Source organism: Pongo pygmaeus, chromosome 14, assembly GCF_028885625.2.
Source record: "Pongo pygmaeus isolate AG05252 chromosome 14, NHGRI_mPonPyg2-v2.0_pri, whole genome shotgun sequence".
Taxonomy (NCBI): domain Eukaryota; kingdom Metazoa; phylum Chordata; class Mammalia; order Primates; family Hominidae; genus Pongo; species Pongo pygmaeus.
Window position 1 is genome coordinate 120,440,567 of NC_072387.2, and position 18,296 is coordinate 120,458,862.

Here is an 18,296-nt window from a genome sequence, read left to right on the forward strand (position 1 = left end):
CAGATTGTACAACACCACGGGGGTGAGACTGACTACAGCCCACCACACAGAACGTCCACAGCACAGATAACCCAGTATCTTCAACAACCACAAAATGATACTAAAAACATAGAAAGGAAGAAGGGACTATTGTAAATTAAATGAGAATTCAGATACATAGCAGCCAAGTGTTATATTTGGACTTTTTTGGCTCCTGGTTCAAGCAAAGCAACCTTAAAAAGACACTTTTGGGACAAAAGTCAGGGAAAATTGAACACAGACTGGGTTAATACATGACTTTAATGAACTGTTGTTAATTTTATGAGATACAATAATGCTATTGCGGTCACTTTCTGGAGTTATACATCAGAGACAAAAATTAAAAGCAAATATCTTTCTTGTAGGGAAGCCGAGGCCTGGATGGCTATCAAGGCCCTGATGGACCCCGGGGACCCAAGGTGAGCCTGTTTCTCATGTCTTTGCCACTTATGGTGTCTCGCCCACCCTGGCTGGCCTTACCCCCTCCTGATGGTGTCCTGTGGAGGCATCCCCTGCCCTAAAAAGTACGAGATCCCCAAATACATGGCCTCTGACACTGGACAGACGAGGTGGATGGTGACCTATGAGCCACATGTGCTCCCAGCTGGGGAGAAGGGTGCCGCTTGCCACTCAGGGCCATGCAGGGGTGTGCTCAGGCACAGAGGGAGCCAGCAGGCCTGGGGAAGGCAGGCTTTGTAGTAACAAGAGGGTGAGGTGCCCCTGGTTTCCAAGGGAGGATGCGGCTTGTGTGAGTAATTCCTGGGCTTGCAGGGAGGGGAAACCATTAGCTGGAGGACCAGGTGGGTGCTGCTCGTCCAGCTGAGAGGGGAACTCACCCGTGGGGAACCTGGGTGAGGGGACATCTGGAGAGGACTTCTGAGCCGGATGAGGCTCATAGAGGTGAAGGTGGTGCGTGGGATGCTGCCTTATGACAAATGCTGCCTTACGACACAGATGGCGCTCCACGGGGGTCCTGCGGCCGCATCATCTCCCAGCCCACCCTCGCCAGGCGGCTCGGCTATCACTACCCAAAATGTAATAGTCTGAACTACAGAAAGCACAGTCTCCTGGCATTCGACAAGGATTTCAAAATGAGATGAGCCCCTGCCTGTCTTGTTCTCTTTGGGCACCTGTGGCTGGTGGCTGGGATGCCAGGCTCTGCCACCCTAGCATGGGGATGCTGCCCCAGGCACTGTCTGTGGTTCCACTGGTTGAAATAGTTGCTCTGCCAGCCTGACGGTCCACGCTCGGGTTTCTTTGGAAATATGTGTACTGTCAAAAACTCCAAAAGGCTATTCTCACATCCTATTTTTCTCTTTTCTTTCTCTAGGGAGAAGCCGGAGACCCAGGGCCCCCTGGACCACCTGCCTACTCCCCTCACCCTTCCCTAGCAAAAGGTGTGTGAACAATTTCACCTGCATAGTTCAGCATCACGTACACATTCTCTCCTGTTAGGGACACAGAGCTGTGAACTTTCAAGACAGATTTTCTAAGCAACCTTAAAACTTAAAGTATAATAATAATAAAAATTTTAAAAACATGAAATTTAGAACATAACTTCATGTACAATTTCCCTCATGCTTAAATGTATGACGGAGAGACCTTCATGTTGCCTGTGCCTGAGACAGTCCTCACCACCTACACGTGAGAAGTCCCCTCCGTTGGGGAATTCTTTCATTTCTGCTTAACTTGTAGAGTTCTAGTTCTGCCGTCTGGACTATCGGTAAAGAAATCCAGGGGCAGCAGCCCCAGCCACCTTCAGATTTTTTCTCCAAATGTACCAAGGTTCTTAAGCCCTCTGCTTGCCAGCCGGACACCTGGAATTGATCATAACTCATAACCAGTGAACAGTCACATGCTTTCAGGCTTCAAGGCAACTAAATTCCCAGGTATTTACACATAGCAACCACTCCCCACTGTCACAGTTGACCTTGGAGTGTAAACGAAGGACTTCACATGTTGTCACTAAAGCTCATCTTGTTATTAAGGCTCAGCCTTCCAAATTGGCAAGATCATATGGAAATCTGATCCTAGTCCTGCAACTAGAGCACTTGGCTCTGAACCTTGTAGAATGCGCATCCTTCTAGGTTAAAAAAAAATGTTTCGAGATCTTCCTCCTAATAATCGTGCATATATATCTTTGCGGATCATTGGCCCATGTTATAGTCAGCTCCGTGAGGACAGACATTTCAGCCTGTCTTGTTCACTGCTGTATTCCCAATGCCTGGAACAGGACAGGCACAGAGTTGGAGCTCAGCAAACTCCTGACTGTGTGAGTGAACGACATGTCGAAACATACATCAGACAGGCATTGTGAAGGGTAGGGTTTTTTAAATACAGATGCTCTGGTGTTTACCTCTTGAACTCAGCAGTTCACCTGGTCTCCTTGTCCTCTAAGCCTAGGTGTCAAGAATTCACCTCCTTGCTTAGATGCGAGCCCTCTGTCAGTTTGATAATGGCTTTGCATGTCTTCATCCAATGCTGATCGAAACACAGGACAGAACAGGGCCACGGGCAGTGCCTCGAGGAGCCCCTGAGATGTCTGTCTGGGGAGGCGTGGAGCCATGAATGGGGATATTTTGAAATCCATGCTCAGCTTCCGTGATGCCTGTAACTATGAAGCTGGCATTTCCTGCCTCATCCATGGTGCACACCTGGCTACCAAACCCGAGACCCACTAAAAAGGGCCATGAGCCCACTTTGACTTGACTCATTATGAATAATTTTGGTAAAAAGGAAATATTCTCTTTGAGATTTTAGGAACATAATTTTTAAGTTAATGCTGGCGATGTTTCTTGTGCATTTTTTAAAAATGTTGCTGACTGAGAACCCAACTCTCACCAACCCCTCCCTTCTCACTGCACTATATTCCTAGAAATCACACTGCAAAAGCGGGTGCTTTCAAAATTCACTTTTTCCCACAAGCGGATTCAGAAATGCGGAGGTTGCCTGCCGCCTTTTCTACTGGACAACATTCCCGAGTTATTGGTGAGCTGGAATGTGACTGACTTGCATTCCAGGGTTTCTTAAAGTCAAAGGTTGACTAACCAGCAGATTCCCTCAGGGAAAAGAGGCAGTAAATGTATCTTTTTCAAGGTAACATTGCATGAACTTGTCAAAAGGCAAAAAGGAGAGAGGCATTTGTATTAAAAGAAATGATTCCAAGGTACCTAGAAATAAAAGTAATCTTGCTCTTCTTCCAAACAAGTGAGAAGGTCTGTAGCTTTCAATTTTGTCTCGTTATGGAATCATAACAGTGGCTAACAGATGTGTAGGTCACACTGTGTGCCAGGCGATGCTCCAAGTTGTCCTAGTTGTACTTTTCAGTGTGTTTACCCCTCTGGGTGACCCTGTGAGGTGGAGATGGACTTGGCTCCATTTACTGAGGGAGAGATAGAAGCGCAGGGCAGTTGAGTTCCTTGCCCAGGGTTGTGTTTAAGTGGAGGAGCCAGATTCAGGCCCAGGGCCTCTGGCTGCGGAGCGCAGCCCTGTGCACACTCAGCATGCAGCTGCCCGAGCAGGAGACGCCATACACGGAAGTCAGGCCTTCTGTCCTTTGCACGTGCGACTTCAGTGTGACGCCCAGGAAGCCCTCTCCTTATTTTAAGGAACTTCGTAAGATGACATGCAGAGTGAAAGCTTTCCTAGAAATTCCTAATGCCTACATGATAAAAAGTCCTATTTTCTTCTCTTTCTTCCCATCTTTCCCAATTATAGTCTAGAAAAAAAATGTGTTCTACAGTAAAGCGTTGCTATTTTCACAGCAAAGGAACATAGCCATGCCACTTTGTCTTTGTTTGTTCAGGGGTGAAAGTTTTTAAAAGCCAAATTTTGTTATTCATCCATCAGACAGGGATGAGAAAAAGAGCCTAATAGGGTTAAAGCTGGGGCAGAGGGGCAGAGTGGGGTGCAGAGGGAAGTGAGGCCTCCTCGCTCCCAGGCCTCCAGCAAAATTGGCAACCACATTAGTTCCTTCTTTATTCGAGCTTTGGACTCACCTACTTCCTCACCCGGTTTTCACTAATCCTGTTCCCCTGCTGGCGAATGAGCCCCTTAAAAAGAGAGACCACCCCGTGTATTAATCATCTTAACTCCTCATCAGGCCGCATACAGCATATGGAGCATTTGGTAAATATGTAGTCAGTGAAAAAGCGAACGCCAGCTGCGATCCGTAGACCACGGTCTTGTTCTTACTGTGGGACTTGTTTCTCTTCCAGGTGCCAGAGGTGACCCGGGATTCCCAGGGGCCCAAGGGGAGCCAGGAAGCCAGGGTGAGCCAGGAGACCCGGGCCTCCCAGGCCCCCCTGGCCTCTCCATCGGAGATGGAGGTAATGTGGCTTCATAATATCAACACCGGAGACCCAAAGCACCTGCGCTCAGGTCCTAGCACACACAAGTGAGCCTTCGTTGACGACGTGGCTATGTCGTTGTTACTTTTCCCCACTGACTAGTCTTAGCAACTCTAAGGAGCCCCGCACACATGCTTTGGACACCTTCACAGAACCCTCGCACGTATGACAGTAACTCCCCAACTAGGTTAGATGGTGCCACGATGAGTAACTGGCATGCTTCCACCTGTGGGTTGGGAGGAGCATGGAGAATCATCAGGTGTCGTTGCCCAGTGTTGATCACAACTATCAAGCCATTATTTGAGGGGCAAGGAGAGGGGTGTTTTTAATGTTGAAAAACGATAATGAACTATACCAATGGCTTCTACCCATCGGAGATATTGACGGGGCCATGAAGCCCGCTAGTGCACCAGTGGGCCCCTCTGGACACGAACACAAAGGCAGCAGTGTGATATGGGAGACTCGCGCTGCAGGTGAATGCTGTTTGGTTTCAGATCAGAGGAGAGGCCTGCCGGGTGAGATGGGACCCAAGGGCTTCATCGGAGAGCCCGGCATCCCTGCGCTCTACGGGGGCCCACCTGGACCTGATGGAAAGCGAGGGCCTCCAGGACCCCCCGGGCTCCCTGGACCACCTGGACCTGATGGTGAGTAGAGGAAAACAAAAGGGAGGGTGTATCCTAATGTTCAGATGAAGGCCGGTCCCAGCCAGATGTCATTTGGGATTCTCTGCTGAATGACTCTGGGAACGAATCCAGTAAGCTGGTGATTAGGGTGCAGTGGATCCAGGTAGATTAGGGTGTGGTGGGTGCTCTCTGGGGTCCATGCAGAAGCTGCGGATGGAAGCTGAAGCCCTGTAAGCCTGTGAGTATCACAGCCCCGTGGATGCCACACAGTGAGGTTAGTTGCGGCAGCTTCGGTGAAATCCATCCTTCAGCAAAACATCTGAGCTGCGCAGTCTGGAAACAGATGTGAGCTGACATTGCTGCCTCTGTGTCAGGGTGATATATTCCACAAACCTAATCCAGGGTGAGGGCCTCACCCTTGACCGGCAGCCTCTCTCCTCTGTTACTCCAGCACGTTTAAGCCACCTTGATAATCTGCCTTCTCAGCCCGTGCACAGCCAAAACTACAGCTGAACAGGTGAGAGTAGCTGGTGACAAAAAGAGATGGCTGCATTATCTGCAAAAATAAGTGACAGCCATCGGCCAAGGCCCAGACAAATGCCCATGAAAGTCAATAAAGCCGGCAGGCACAGGAGCGTGGACCCACCTGCCACACGGTAGTGCATCCCTGAGTCAGCAAAGATGCTCTTTCAGGTTATAACGTTAGGTGACTCAGCTTGAGTTGAGAATGACCTGTCTCAGGCAGCGGGGAAACATGCAGTCCCACCTGGAGCTTGCTGTCAGAAAAGGCTGTTCTTTCAGCTTCAGCATTCAGAGAATTATGCTTTAAAGACCAAGCTTGTCCAACCCACGGGCCACATGCGGCCCAGGACGGCTTCAGATACAGCCCAACAAAATTCATAAACTTTTTAAAAACATTTTTACAATTTTTTTAAGCTAATCAGCTGTATTAGTCCGTTCTCACGCTGCTATAAGAACATACCCAAGACTGGGTAACTTATTAAAGGAAAGAGGTTTAATTGACTCACAGTTCTGCTGGGCTCGGGAGGCCTCAGGAAATTTACAGTCATGGCAGGGGGGAAGCAAACATGTCCTTCTTCATGGCATCAGGAAGGAGAAGTGAGGAGTGAAGAGGGGAAAAGCTCCTTATAAAACTATCAGATCTCGTGAGAACTCCCTCACTATCGTGACAACAGCATGGTGGAAACCGCCTCCATGATTCAGTTACCTCCCATGAACCAGGTCCCCACCATGACATCTGGGGATTATGGGAACTACAACTCAAGATGAGATTTCAGTGGGGACACAAAACCTAACCGTATCACCAGCTAACATTAGTGTTAGTGTATTTTATGTGTGGCCCAAGACAATTCTTCTTCCAATGTGGCCCAGAGAAGCCAAAAGATTGGACACCCCTGCTTTCGATGTTGTGAAATGCCTAATAGGAATATTTCATTCTCTCACAAGAGTGAATATAGGAGACATTGGGAGAAAATAAGAGGTCATAGTCTCTTTCTGTGTGACGTTGACCAAAAATTAACAGCCTCTTCTTTCCAAAGTAGTTTACTTTAAATTCCCTGACATTGCCCCTAATAATCTCTTATAGCCACCTACCTTCGGGGAGGAAAAACACCATGTTTGCTAATGGACACTGTTTGGTTTCAGTCACAGGTCAAATTCAAAGTCTCTGTTTTTTTGTTTGTTTGTGTGTTTGTTTGTTTTGAGACAGAGTCTCGCTCTTTCGCCCAGGCTGGACTGCAGTGGCGCTATCTCGGCTCACTGCAAGCTCCGCCTCCCGGGTTCATTCCATTCTCCTGCCTCAGCCTCCCAAGTAGCTGGGATCACAGGCACCCGCCACCACGCCCGGCTAATTTTTTGTATTTTTAACAGAGATGGGGTTTCACCGTGTTAGCCAGGATGGTCTCAATCTCCTGATCTCGTGATCCACCCACCTCAGCCTCCCAAAGTGCTGGGATTACAGACGTGAGCCACCGCACCCGGCCCAAAGTCTCTGTTTTAATTGTTTTTGGAGGATTACTTCTCTTTGACATATCTAGAAGGAAAATCATTGAAGTTATTAGAGGCAGTATCTTCTATTTAAAAAGTAGTAGTCACTTCTCTGTGTCTGTTTTATATTGTGAAGTAAAATTTTAACTTAATATGCTTTCTACTTTCCCAATTTTTCTTCAATTAGAAAACCCACATATTCCCACATTATTTTGAAAATTTTTAGGTGCAGATATTTCCCTGGATCATGAACCTGCCAAAGAGTCTGAACAGTGTGAACTTTATTTTTTATTTATTTATTTATTTATTTATTTATTTATTTTGAGACAGGGTCTCACTCTGTATCCCAGGCTGGAGTGCAGTAATATGATCTCTGCTCACTGCAACCTCCACCTTGTGGGATCAAGTGATCTTCCCACCTCAGCCTCTTGAGCAGCTGGGATTACAGGCATGCACCACCACCACACCTGGCTAATTTTGTAATTTTGGTAGAGAAGGGGGTTTCACTATGTTGCCCAGGCTGGTCTAGAACTCCTGAGCTCAGGTGATCTGCCCACCTCGGCCTCCCAGACTGCTGGGATTACAGGTGTGAATCACCACACCTGGCCTTTAATTTTTTTTATTATCCTGGACTGCTGTGATAAGAGCTAGGTTTCTATGAGCATTATATTTCCTAAGCAAATGGTATCTTTTGAGTTTTCTTTTTCTGGAGCAGAACATGACATGTTAAAAACAAAAGCATACAAATATTCCACTTTAATGGCCAAGCATGGTGGCTCACACCTGTAATCCCAGCGCTTTGGGAAGCCGAGGTGGGCCGATCACCTGAGGTCAGGAGTTGGAGACCAGCCTGACCAACATGGTGAAACCCCATCTCTACTAAAAATACAAAATTAGCCAGGTGCGGGGGTGCATGCCTGTAATCCCAGTTACTCGGGAGGCTGAGGCAGGAGAATCACTTGAATCCGGGAGGCGGAGGTTGCAGTGAGCCAAGATCGCACCTTTGCACTCCAGCCTGGGCAACAAGAGCAAAACTCCATCTCAATTTAAAAAAAGAAAAAAAATCCGCTTTAAAGAACTGTGATCAAAGGCTAACATTGCCATTATTCCTGTAACTAAATTCCATTTTGATAAAGTCACAAGCATATGCCATCTTGCTTTTCAAGTCTTGCTTAGTAAATCTGTGGTTTACTAGCATAAGTCAACTGTGAACAATTTAATTTCTGATCTGTATTGTGGGCTGATGAGGAAAATAATAAAATGAATGGTATCAGATCAGTGTCTGATCTGATACCATTTTACCAGCAGCTAAAAATTTTAAAAGCATACAACTTAAGTCCTCTAATTATATATATTACCCCTGTGAGACACATGGTTTCCAAATCAGCATTTTTAAAGCAAGTTCTTATACAAAAAGTAGTGCACCATAATGGCCGTTAGAAAATGTGTGTGTGGTTGTAGTTTAGTAGGAATGACCTTGATTCCCATGGAGTTCTCTGACTTTTCCCCTGGGATGAAATTGTTAGATTCCTCTCTTGTTAACTGTTTTATAGGTTGCTACTGATGAAAACCAGAATTTTTAGTCTTTTGCAGCTGCAGTAAAATCAAACCATGAAGACGGTTTTCTTTCTGGGTGAAATATTTTGCTTCCCCCCGTTCTAGTTCAGTTAGCTGAATTGAGTTCTGGGAAGTCCTGTTCCACGTAGAAAAAGTCAGAATAGGCCTGGCTTGTTTGGCCAGGGGCTCTTTGTGGAAATCATGTTGCAGACATCTAAGAGGCACACTGCTATTCTATAGGACTTATTTAAAATGACTAATATATTAGAGAAAAGGAGAGCAGCAGGGAGCAGAGGAAGGCTGTCACCTTCAGAGAGCCACTGTGTGCCTTTGGGGCTAAATTTGCAAAGCATCCAATGCTTCCATTGTAAGGAGCGCCCACAGTCTCTTTGTCCTGAATGAATGACGTGTCTCAGATTGACAATGCTGACGTCTCTGAAGTGTGTGTGGTTAAATTTATCTACCTGTGACACTGCACGTCTCATCACACAGAGGGAGAGCTTGGAGACATAGAGCAAAGCTCACAAAGTCCACAACTGACCAGACACAGCAGCTGACCTGGTCACCAGTCACCCTTTGTCCCCAGCAGCGCAGGGTGCGGCTGCCTCTCCTCCTGAAGACGCTGTCTTCTCCCCTCCACTCCTGGGAAATCCCACTGCCCCCGCGACATCTCTCCCTGAAGTCCCTGCCCCTCCCTGCACTCCCCAGCTGGATGAACTCGTCCTCCACATGAAAGTACATGCAGTGTGTGCTGGTCACTCGCTCATTTCCTCTCCGGCCCTGTTCTGTGTTCTGAGCTACTAACAGAAACCCTTAACTCGACACAGTCAACCCTACACACGTGTCTCACAAATGCCTCAAGCTCTCCATGTCCAAAATGGAGCTCTGGGCCTCCTCCTTCCCCACCCCCTGCCACCCCGCGGGCCTCTCCCTTGGTCCTCACCCCTCTGCGCAAACCCGGGAGCTCCAGCAGAGCCCTGGGCTGCTCTGCATACCTCCCCCATTCTGTACTGGCTCCCTCACAATCCTGGCGGGTCCTCCGCTCCAATGCTGTGTGTGCCCTTGCTCTCCACCACCACCACCCACGCAGCCTGCTAGGACGACACCCGCTGTTCCTTCCCTCGCCAGCCTGTCCTCCACATGGCAGATCCACATGGCAGACTGCGTAGCCTCCCTGCTTGATGCCCTTTAATGGCTTCCTACTGCCCTCGGGGTAAAAGCCAAGTCCGGTTTCTTCCCCTCCCTTTGTGCAAATCTGCCCTTCACTCACCACCCCCCGGGCGCTGGCCTTCTCCCTATTACTGGGCCTTTTAGAAACCCTGTCCTCACTCTGGAGCATTCCCTCCCACTTCCCACTTGGGGGACTCCTTTTTATCCTTTGGGCTTTAATTTAAGCATCACTTCCTCAGAAAGGACTCTCCTGACTACCCTCAAAACATTTCACTGGGCCTGTCTCTGCTGCTTTTCCCCTGTTCTCACAGCACGGGCCATAATTTGAAAATCCGCATTAGTGTGTTACCTCATTGTGTGTTTAATGTGTGTCTCCACGTCTCAGCTGTAAGCTCCATGAGAGTCCATCGGTTTCATTTCCAGTTGTATACACACAGCACCTCGCACACAGCCTGGCACGGCATAGGCACGGGAGAAGTGTTTGATGAGCGAATGAATGAATGAGCTATGGGAAACGTGCAGTGAGCAAACTGCATGGGACAGTATCCATGTCCTCGTTCTCACAGACGTTTATCCTCACCTGGCAGTTCTCTGACATGCAAACTCCCCGTGCTCTTTTCCAAGCAGATAGCTGGGTTCTTTAAAGTTGGAGTTTTCTCACCTTCCTGTGTGTAATGGCCTCATCCCCTGCTCCTCTCAGGTTCCGTGTAGTGTGTATAGCAACATGCCTTTTAATTTGCTGGGGGAGCGCCATTTGCCCGTTGGAGCTCTGACCCTATTATTTAACAGTGAGGAGGACGGATTGCTGCAGGGCACACCTGCAGAGCCTGCCCCCAGCAGCGGCTTGTGTGTCCTGCAGACACGCACCCTCCTCCTGCCACGAGATGGCACTCTTCTTCTCCACTGCGACGGTGTGCACTTTGCTGGTGTTAAGAGCACCGTGTTTCTTGCACCGTCACCATCAGGGATGCCCCCGCCAGGATCATTGAGCCCTGCGGGAGTTAGTGGGGAGAGGTTTAGAAGGGGAAGGTGGTGGGCGTCCAACATGGTTGACCACGCTGAATCCGGATTGGCCACAAATTTTAATTAACATGACACCTAGTTATGCTCACTCCGTGTGTGTGCATGTAAGGTGTGAAAGAGGAAACCGTGTTCTGGAGGGATGCACACGGGTGCCCCCATTCCCATATCAGAAAAAGATCAAAATGGGAAACTGAGTTCATCTTTTTTTTTTAATTTTTTTGGGGGGAACCAGAAGTGTGTAGCAGTCTTGGAATCCAAGTTACATGATCAAAAAATCAAAACTTTTCTTTGGACTCAATGTTTCTCAAAAGGAATAATTGTTATCCCTTTGATGGAAAAACTAAATTTGCAGACTCTTACATTTCTTTCCAACCCTGAAGGCTATCGCCACAAAACAGTCTAAGTTTTCTTTTGAAAAAATGTGGTTTTGTTTATGAAATTGGGTTTATGTATCATTTGGGGAGGCTTGGCTGAAAGCCACCCTGGGCTGGGTGGGACACCAGGCGTCTCTGTGGTGCCCATGCCCTGTGTCTGGGGGGGACCCTGGGCATCCTTGATGCTGGTGCCTCACAACTGGGTGGGATGCCGGGCACCCATGGTGCCGATGCCCTGCGTCTGCGTGGGACCCCAGGCATCCGTGGGGCTGATGCCCTGCGTCTGTATGGGACCCCAGGCGTCCGTGGGGCTGATGCCCTGTGTCTGTGTGGGACCCCAGGCATCCGTGGGGCTGATGCCCTGCGTCTGCATGGGACCCCAGGTGTCCATGGTGCCGATGCCGTGCATCTGCGTGGGACCCCAGGCATCTGTGGGGCTGATGCCCTGCGTCTGTGGTTGTGTCTCTAGGCTTCCTGTTTGGGCTGAAAGGAGCAGAAGGAGGAGTGGGCTTCCCTGGGCTTCCCGGCTCCCCTGGAGCCCGCGGACCAAAGGGATGGAAAGGTAAGAACGTCTGGGAGGGATGGGATGAGGACAGCCTGGCCTTTCCAAGTCCCTCACCTTACAGAAGGTGAAATCCATCCCCCACTCACGTGTTTGGAGATGAAAATGAGCCTGCATGTCCCTCCCAGCCTCCTGTCCCCCTGGCGGTGGCACTGAGAGGGAGGCGCATGGAGCCAGCGGTGCTGTCTGAGCACCTGCTCTCCATCCGCCATCCTCGTCACTGACCTTCCTAGCAGCAGTGAGCCCAATGCTGAGTCCTATGCTGGGTTAAAAGGGAAAACAGTTATTTCTTAGGCTGCACTCAGGTAGTGTCTCAAGGGCTCAGCTCCAAGGCATTGTAACAGAGGTCTGTAGAGAGCTCTGTCCATGGCAAGGTGCTGGTATAGTCACCATCCCTGGTCCCACTGAGACTCGGTGGAGTGACGTGGCTTGCCTGGGTCTCCCTTCCCGTTGATGAGGAGGTGAACTTGGAACAGGTGGTCTTTGCACCTGACCCTTCCCAGTCACCTCAGGAACTCTGCCCCTAGCTCGAGGCCATCCTCTGTGAGGCTCTGTGGGCCCTGGTGTGGTGCAGCGTGTGCTCCTGCTCAGCTCTCCCCTCCCAGAAGGTGGGGAGCACTTCCTGGCACTCACCACGCCCTGGCCGTTTTGGCGTATGTGGGATGTGCGGTGCATTCAGCATCCCGCTGTGGATGGGCGTGACCTGAGAGCAGGCTCCACGGGATCTGGAGGAAGTGGGGCCTCCCCACTGGGCATCCTCTCTGCCCTGTGGGAGCCAACCCCTGCCGCCAGCATGGTGCTGCCTTGCTGCCCAACTCCCTGGGTTCAGCTGTGGCAAAACAGAGGAAGAGAGGTCAGGCACGTCTTCCCTGCTCACCTATGACCTTTCATGACCTTGGCGTCTGAGGCCAGGGCTCTTGCCCTCCCTGACAGCTCCCTGGAGCCGGCTCCTGCCCTTGGCCCGCAGGCCCAGCGGTGGCAATCTTCAGCTCCAAGCACTGAATTCCTTAACCTCCTTCACACTCCCCGCAACTCAACCTATGCCTCTGAATGTGCTCCCAGTTTTTCGGTACCTTTAGTAAACATCAGAGTCAAATTCTGAACCCCATGGGACTGTGAGTGAACATTTGAGTCACTTAGTCTGAGCCTCAGTTTTCCCATCTAAGAAATGGGGGTCATAGTGCCCATCAGAACAGGCAATGTCCATAAAGCACCAAGCGTGGTGCCCAGGTCTCTCCGCTACACTAAGAGGAATGCGGAACAAGGAGGCCCTCCTCTCCTTCCTCTGCAGGTGATGCTGGGGACTGCAGATGTACAGAAGGTGATGAAGCTATCAGAGGTCTTCCGGGACTGCCAGGACCCAAGGGCTTCGCAGGCATCAACGGGGAGCCGGGAACGAAAGGGGACAAAGGAGACCCCGGCCAACACGGCCTCCCCGGGTTCCCAGGGCTCAAGGTGAGGAGCAATTTCATCATGAAGCTGGCAAGACACTCTGAGGCCTCCCCAGGTGTCCCGTTCTTGCCTTTTATCTCCTAAGTTTACACAGCTTCAGACCAGCAACACTCATGGACCCAAGGCATGGCTAAACCATTCAAAAAACCCACATACCCCAAAGCGGACTTTCTACACGTCCACTGGTGAGACTGAGAAGGGGCGCTGCTGTGGGAACCGCAGCCGACAGCTCTTGAAAGAATTCAATAGTGGATCACCACGTGACCCAGAAATGCCACTCCTGGTGTATCCCCAACAGACTTGAAAGCACGTGTCTGCGCAAACACACATACACCAATGTTCAGAGCAGCACTGTTCAAAATAGGCAGAAGGTGAAACTATCCAAATGTGCGTCACCTGATGAATGGATCAGCTAAATCTATACAGTATCTATGCCACAGAATAGCCCTGACCTTCACGTGGGAGCGAGGTGCTGAGCCATACCACACTGTGGATGAACCTGGAACATGTTATGCCGTGGGGACTGAGACGCACACAGAAGGACACGTGCTATCACATGGTCTCTGATTCTATTCTTATGAAACGTCCACACAGGCAACCTAGAAACAGGAAGTCGATTGGTGGCTGCCGCAGGTGGGGGTGGGGGTGGGGAGTACCAGCTTAATGGGAATCGGGTTTCTTTTTGATATAATGAAGATGTTCTGGAATTAGATAAGAGCGATGGTTGCACAACCTTGTGAAAATACTAAAAATCACCGAATTTTATGCTTTAAAACTGAATTTTCTGCTATATGAATTATATCTCAAAAAAGCCTGCTATCATTTTTAATGTAAAGGACATTATTTATTTATCAAATATTCGCCTTCTCAAGTTTAGCAAGAACTGGTTTAGCATTGCTGGAAGGCTTCCTTCACCTGATAAAAAGCAAGACCTTTTGATGTTTAAACTGTGCATGTGCTTGTGTGGAGGTGTGGACTCCACACACATCAGCTCATGGCCTTTATTATGTGCCTTATGAAAAGGTCACCTGCAGCAGACCTTTCTTCCGTGGCAGATTTTAGCTGACCACAGAGTTCAAAGTGAATTTCAGATGTAGACAAAGAAATTATACTTTTTGTTGATTTTTTAACTTAAAAAGAGAACTCTGGGAAATTTATAAAGCAAAAAGTTCATTATTTTACATATTCAGCAATAGAGGAAAAACAGTTGGTCAGGACACTTGGCCAAGGAAGCTTAACGGATCTGAGCCCACAGCATGGAAGGAACTGCAGCCCCGCAGAGCTGTGTTGCTGACGGCATGACTCCCAACTGCTTCATGGCACGGAGCTGTGCAGGTGAAAATGAGACCCGGGCACTCGCTGGTCCATGCCCTAGGTTTTCTCAGAAAACAAATAGGAAAATTCCACAAAAAATAGCAGGTGCTCATTTTATCCCAGCTTAAAAAGGATACAATCTCCGAATCATGGCAGTAAAAGTGGCTCTAGTATTCAGAAAAAGTGCATGTGGTGAGAACTGCAAACATACCAATGGCAAAGCTAGTAGGATCCTCAGTTGTTTAAAAAGTGACCGAATATTTCCCAGAAGCCAAATGGACCCCATTCTGTGCCCCTGAAATGTCTAAAACCTTCCAAGCACACACGTCCACAGAACTTTTGTTCACGCGCCTCTGGCTGTGCCTGGTGTCTTGCACTGAATTCTATGATTGTGTGTGTGGAAACCACACTGCAGTGGGAATACCTGAGACCATTTGGGAGTTTTTTGGTTAGTTTTTGTTTGTTTGTTTGTTTTTGTTGTTGTTTTTGGTTTTTAATATTTGTACTGGCAGAGTCTGGCAGGGCGCTTGAAGTGTAGGAGTGGGTCAATAAACCCATCCCTCCATCCATGTACCCAACATGTATTGATTGATTGGGCCTGGTCTGTGTGTGAGGAACTCTCCTAGATTCTAAAGTAATGTTGCAAAGCACTAAATAAATCAAGAATCTGTGGAATTTTCTAGGAGAAGGGAAACTCCCAATTACTTGCAACATTCCATTTAATTAAAGCAACTCCACACATTCCCATATTCTTGGAAATAGCGTCAACCAAGATATGTCAAAATCTAGCACAGCTCACATTTGAAAACACAACGCTGACGGGTACCCTGCTCATCGTGGAAAGAGCTAGACGTGATTTTCCAGGCTGCGATTTGAGAGTCCCTGCAGGCAGCTTCTCTCTAAAGTATCTTTTTCTCCCAATCTTAACCTCAGTGCAGGAAACAAATTTCTATTAAATACCATTTATTGTTCTCAATATTATCACAAACTTTTATCCTCCATACCTGCATTAACCTGCTTGGCTCCTAAACGACTGTGGTTTAGAGGAAGCCACCTTGACTTTTAGTTCAGTGCTTCTCAAAAGGCACGGAGCCCGTGGATCCCTGGGGCCTCTGTGGACACGAAGGCAATGATTCAGCTGCTCCAGGCTGGTGCCTGCACATCTGCACCATTGGGCAGAGCCCAGGGACACTGAAGATGGGCCTGGGACCTGGGTTTCCCTGTCCAGCCACCTGTGGCTACTTCCACTGCATTGTATTTATTTATTTATTTATTTTTGGAGACAGGGTCTCACTTTGTCGCTTAGGCTGGAATGCAATGGCAAGATCTCGGCTCACTGCAACCTCCTCCTCCCGGTTTCTAGTGATTCTCCTGCCTCAGCCTCCCAAGTAGCTGGGATTACAGGCATGCACCAGCACACTCCACTGCCACACTCGGCTAAGTTTTTGTATTTTTAGTAGAGACAAGGTTTCACCATGTTGGCCAGGCTGGTCTCGAACTCCTGACCTCAAGTGATCCGCCCACCTCAGCCTCCCAAAGTGCTGCGATTACAGAAGTGAATCACCGTGCCTGGCCACATTGTAATTATTTAAAATTAAAGAAAAGATACCATCCAGTTCCTCAGTCCCACCATCCACAGTTCCAGTGCTCCACAGCCACTGCAGCCAGTGACTCCACACTGGGCAGCTGGATGGGGGCGTGTCCAGCATTGCAGAAAGTGCTCCTTGGGTGGCGCTTGGCTTGGTGACGGGTGACTGCCTGCCAGCTGTGTGAGATGAAAAAGCTTGCCAGCCATCTTCTCAGATGCCCTCACAGTACAAAGGAGGAAGACATTTTTCTTTTCTGTTTTCCACAGGGAGTACCTGGCAACGTTGGAGCTCCCGGACCCAAAGGAGCAAAAGGAGATTCCAGAACAATCACGACCAAAGGTCAGTTCCTCTCTGGCCACGCGGCCGCTGGGGCACTGAGCCTTCCTGTGGGCGCCTGCCTGGGCAGCTTCACATGCAAAGCCCTTTCCAGGTGAGCGGGGACAGCCCGGCGTTCCAGGTGTGCCCGGGATGAAAGGTGACGATGGCAGCCCAGGCCGCGATGGGCTCGATGGATTCCCCGGCCTCCCAGGCCCTCCCGTGAGTAGCCACAAACTGCAGCAGCTCCGTCCTCTCTTCTTCATCCTTCAGGTTCTCTAAACACCCCAGAAGCAAACAGTATTGACATGAGCACTAAACCAACCTGTGCATAGGACAGGCTGCTCATTCTCCTCATTCTATTTTTAATGAGCAGAAATCAGACTTTTTAGGAAACTGTGAATTAAGTTGGAAGCCAAGCTCCAAATGAACATTTAAAAGTGAACAAGCAAATAAATATTCCTCCTGGTGTAACAGACTAAGAACCCTCCCCCCCGCATAAAAAGTAGAATATTCTAAAATGGGTGGTGGAATCCTATTTTTCCAAGGTAAATCATAAAATATACAATTTCATTTTTGCAACAAACACACACTGGTGTTGAAGGAGGGGCTACCTAGTAGCCTGCAGAGACCCCAGCTTCGTTTCCTCAGGGGAGGCTGGGGTCAGAGGCTAGGGAGGCAGCCATGGAGGGAAACAAGACCCCCTCCTGCGCACCCTCCGGCCTCTGAGCCTCTCCTGCCACCACGCCTTTCCCACTGCCAGCTCTGGAGCATTCTCCTCTCAGAAGGACCTTGCAACCTTATTTCTCACGTCTTTTTTTTCTAGATTCCATTTTCCTCCCTCTGGTCACCAAGCCTGTGCCTCCTTAAGCTCTTTGTACTGGTTTCCTGGGGCTGAGGTCACAAAGTGCCACAGACTGGGCAGCTTAGACATCAGAAATGTATGGTCTCACAGCTCTGGAGGCTGGAAGCTGACATCAAGGTGTCTGCAGGGCTGGTTCCTTCTGAGACAGTGTGGGAGGATCTGTTCCTGCCTCTCTCCCAGCTTCCAGGAGCTCTGGCATTCCTTGGCTTATAGACAGCTGTCTTCTCTCTGTCTTCCCATCATCTGTCCTCTCTGTGTGTCTGTCTCTGGGTCCAAATGTCCCTTTTTTATAGGGAGAGCGGTCATATTGGAATGGGCCCGTCCTAAAGACCTCATCTGACCTTGAGCGCCCTCAAAGACCTTATTTCCAAATAAGGTCACATGTCTAGGTCCTGGGGGTTAAGACTTCAACATCATTGGAGGATGATTGAAGTCATAATTCTCTTCCTCCTCCTCAGAGCCTCACGCCTGAATTCTATTTGCAGCTTATTTGCCTCATTCCATAACCCATGTCTTCTCTAGTTTTAATGTGAGTCATGTCGGTAGTAACACTCTTGAGTGCAGTGGTACAATCAAAGCTCACTGCAGCCTCGAACTTCTGGGCTCAAGCCATCCTCCTGCCTCAACCTCCCGAGTACCTGGGTCCACAGGTGCACACCAGCACACCCACCTAATATTTTAAAAATTTTTTGTAGAGATGAGATCTCTCTATGTTGCCCGTGCTGGTCTCAAACTCCTGGGCTCAAGTGATTCTCCTGCCTTGGCCTCCCAAAGCACTGGTTTTACAGACATGAGCCACCACACCCGGCCCACATTCTTAAAATTTAAGTGCTGCAGTTTTTTGGGGCCGGAGAACACAGATAATTCTATGATTGGGTATCTTAAAAATCTCATCTGGGAGGCAACAGGGTTAAATAAGAGGCAAAGCCATAATTGGTCACTTTAGCCAGAAGAGGAGGATGAGTGATGATTCCTGTGGTTGGAACAGTCTTTGGCCTGTTCAGTGTCATGTGGGGTGGGGGTGGTGAGTGTATGTGTGGTGTGTGGTGTGCTCATGTGTGTATGTGTGTGGTCCGTT

General features: G+C 49.0%; 1 protein-coding gene across 1 annotated transcript in view; it reads left to right on the forward strand.

Moving 5' to 3' along the window:
• COL4A2 (collagen type IV alpha 2 chain) overlaps positions 1 to 18,296 on the forward strand; it is a 206,245-nt gene that overhangs the window by 140,721 nt on the left and 47,228 nt on the right. The window contains exons 17-24 of the mRNA XM_054447359.2: positions 384 to 437; positions 1,349 to 1,415; positions 4,236 to 4,346; positions 4,862 to 5,011; positions 11,591 to 11,683; positions 12,975 to 13,138; positions 16,305 to 16,377; positions 16,469 to 16,575. Of these exons, the coding sequence (XP_054303334.2) occupies positions 384 to 437; positions 1,349 to 1,415; positions 4,236 to 4,346; positions 4,862 to 5,011; positions 11,591 to 11,683; positions 12,975 to 13,138; positions 16,305 to 16,377; positions 16,469 to 16,575 (819 nt within the window). The remainder of the gene's footprint in view (positions 1 to 383; positions 438 to 1,348; positions 1,416 to 4,235; positions 4,347 to 4,861; positions 5,012 to 11,590; positions 11,684 to 12,974; positions 13,139 to 16,304; positions 16,378 to 16,468; positions 16,576 to 18,296) is intronic.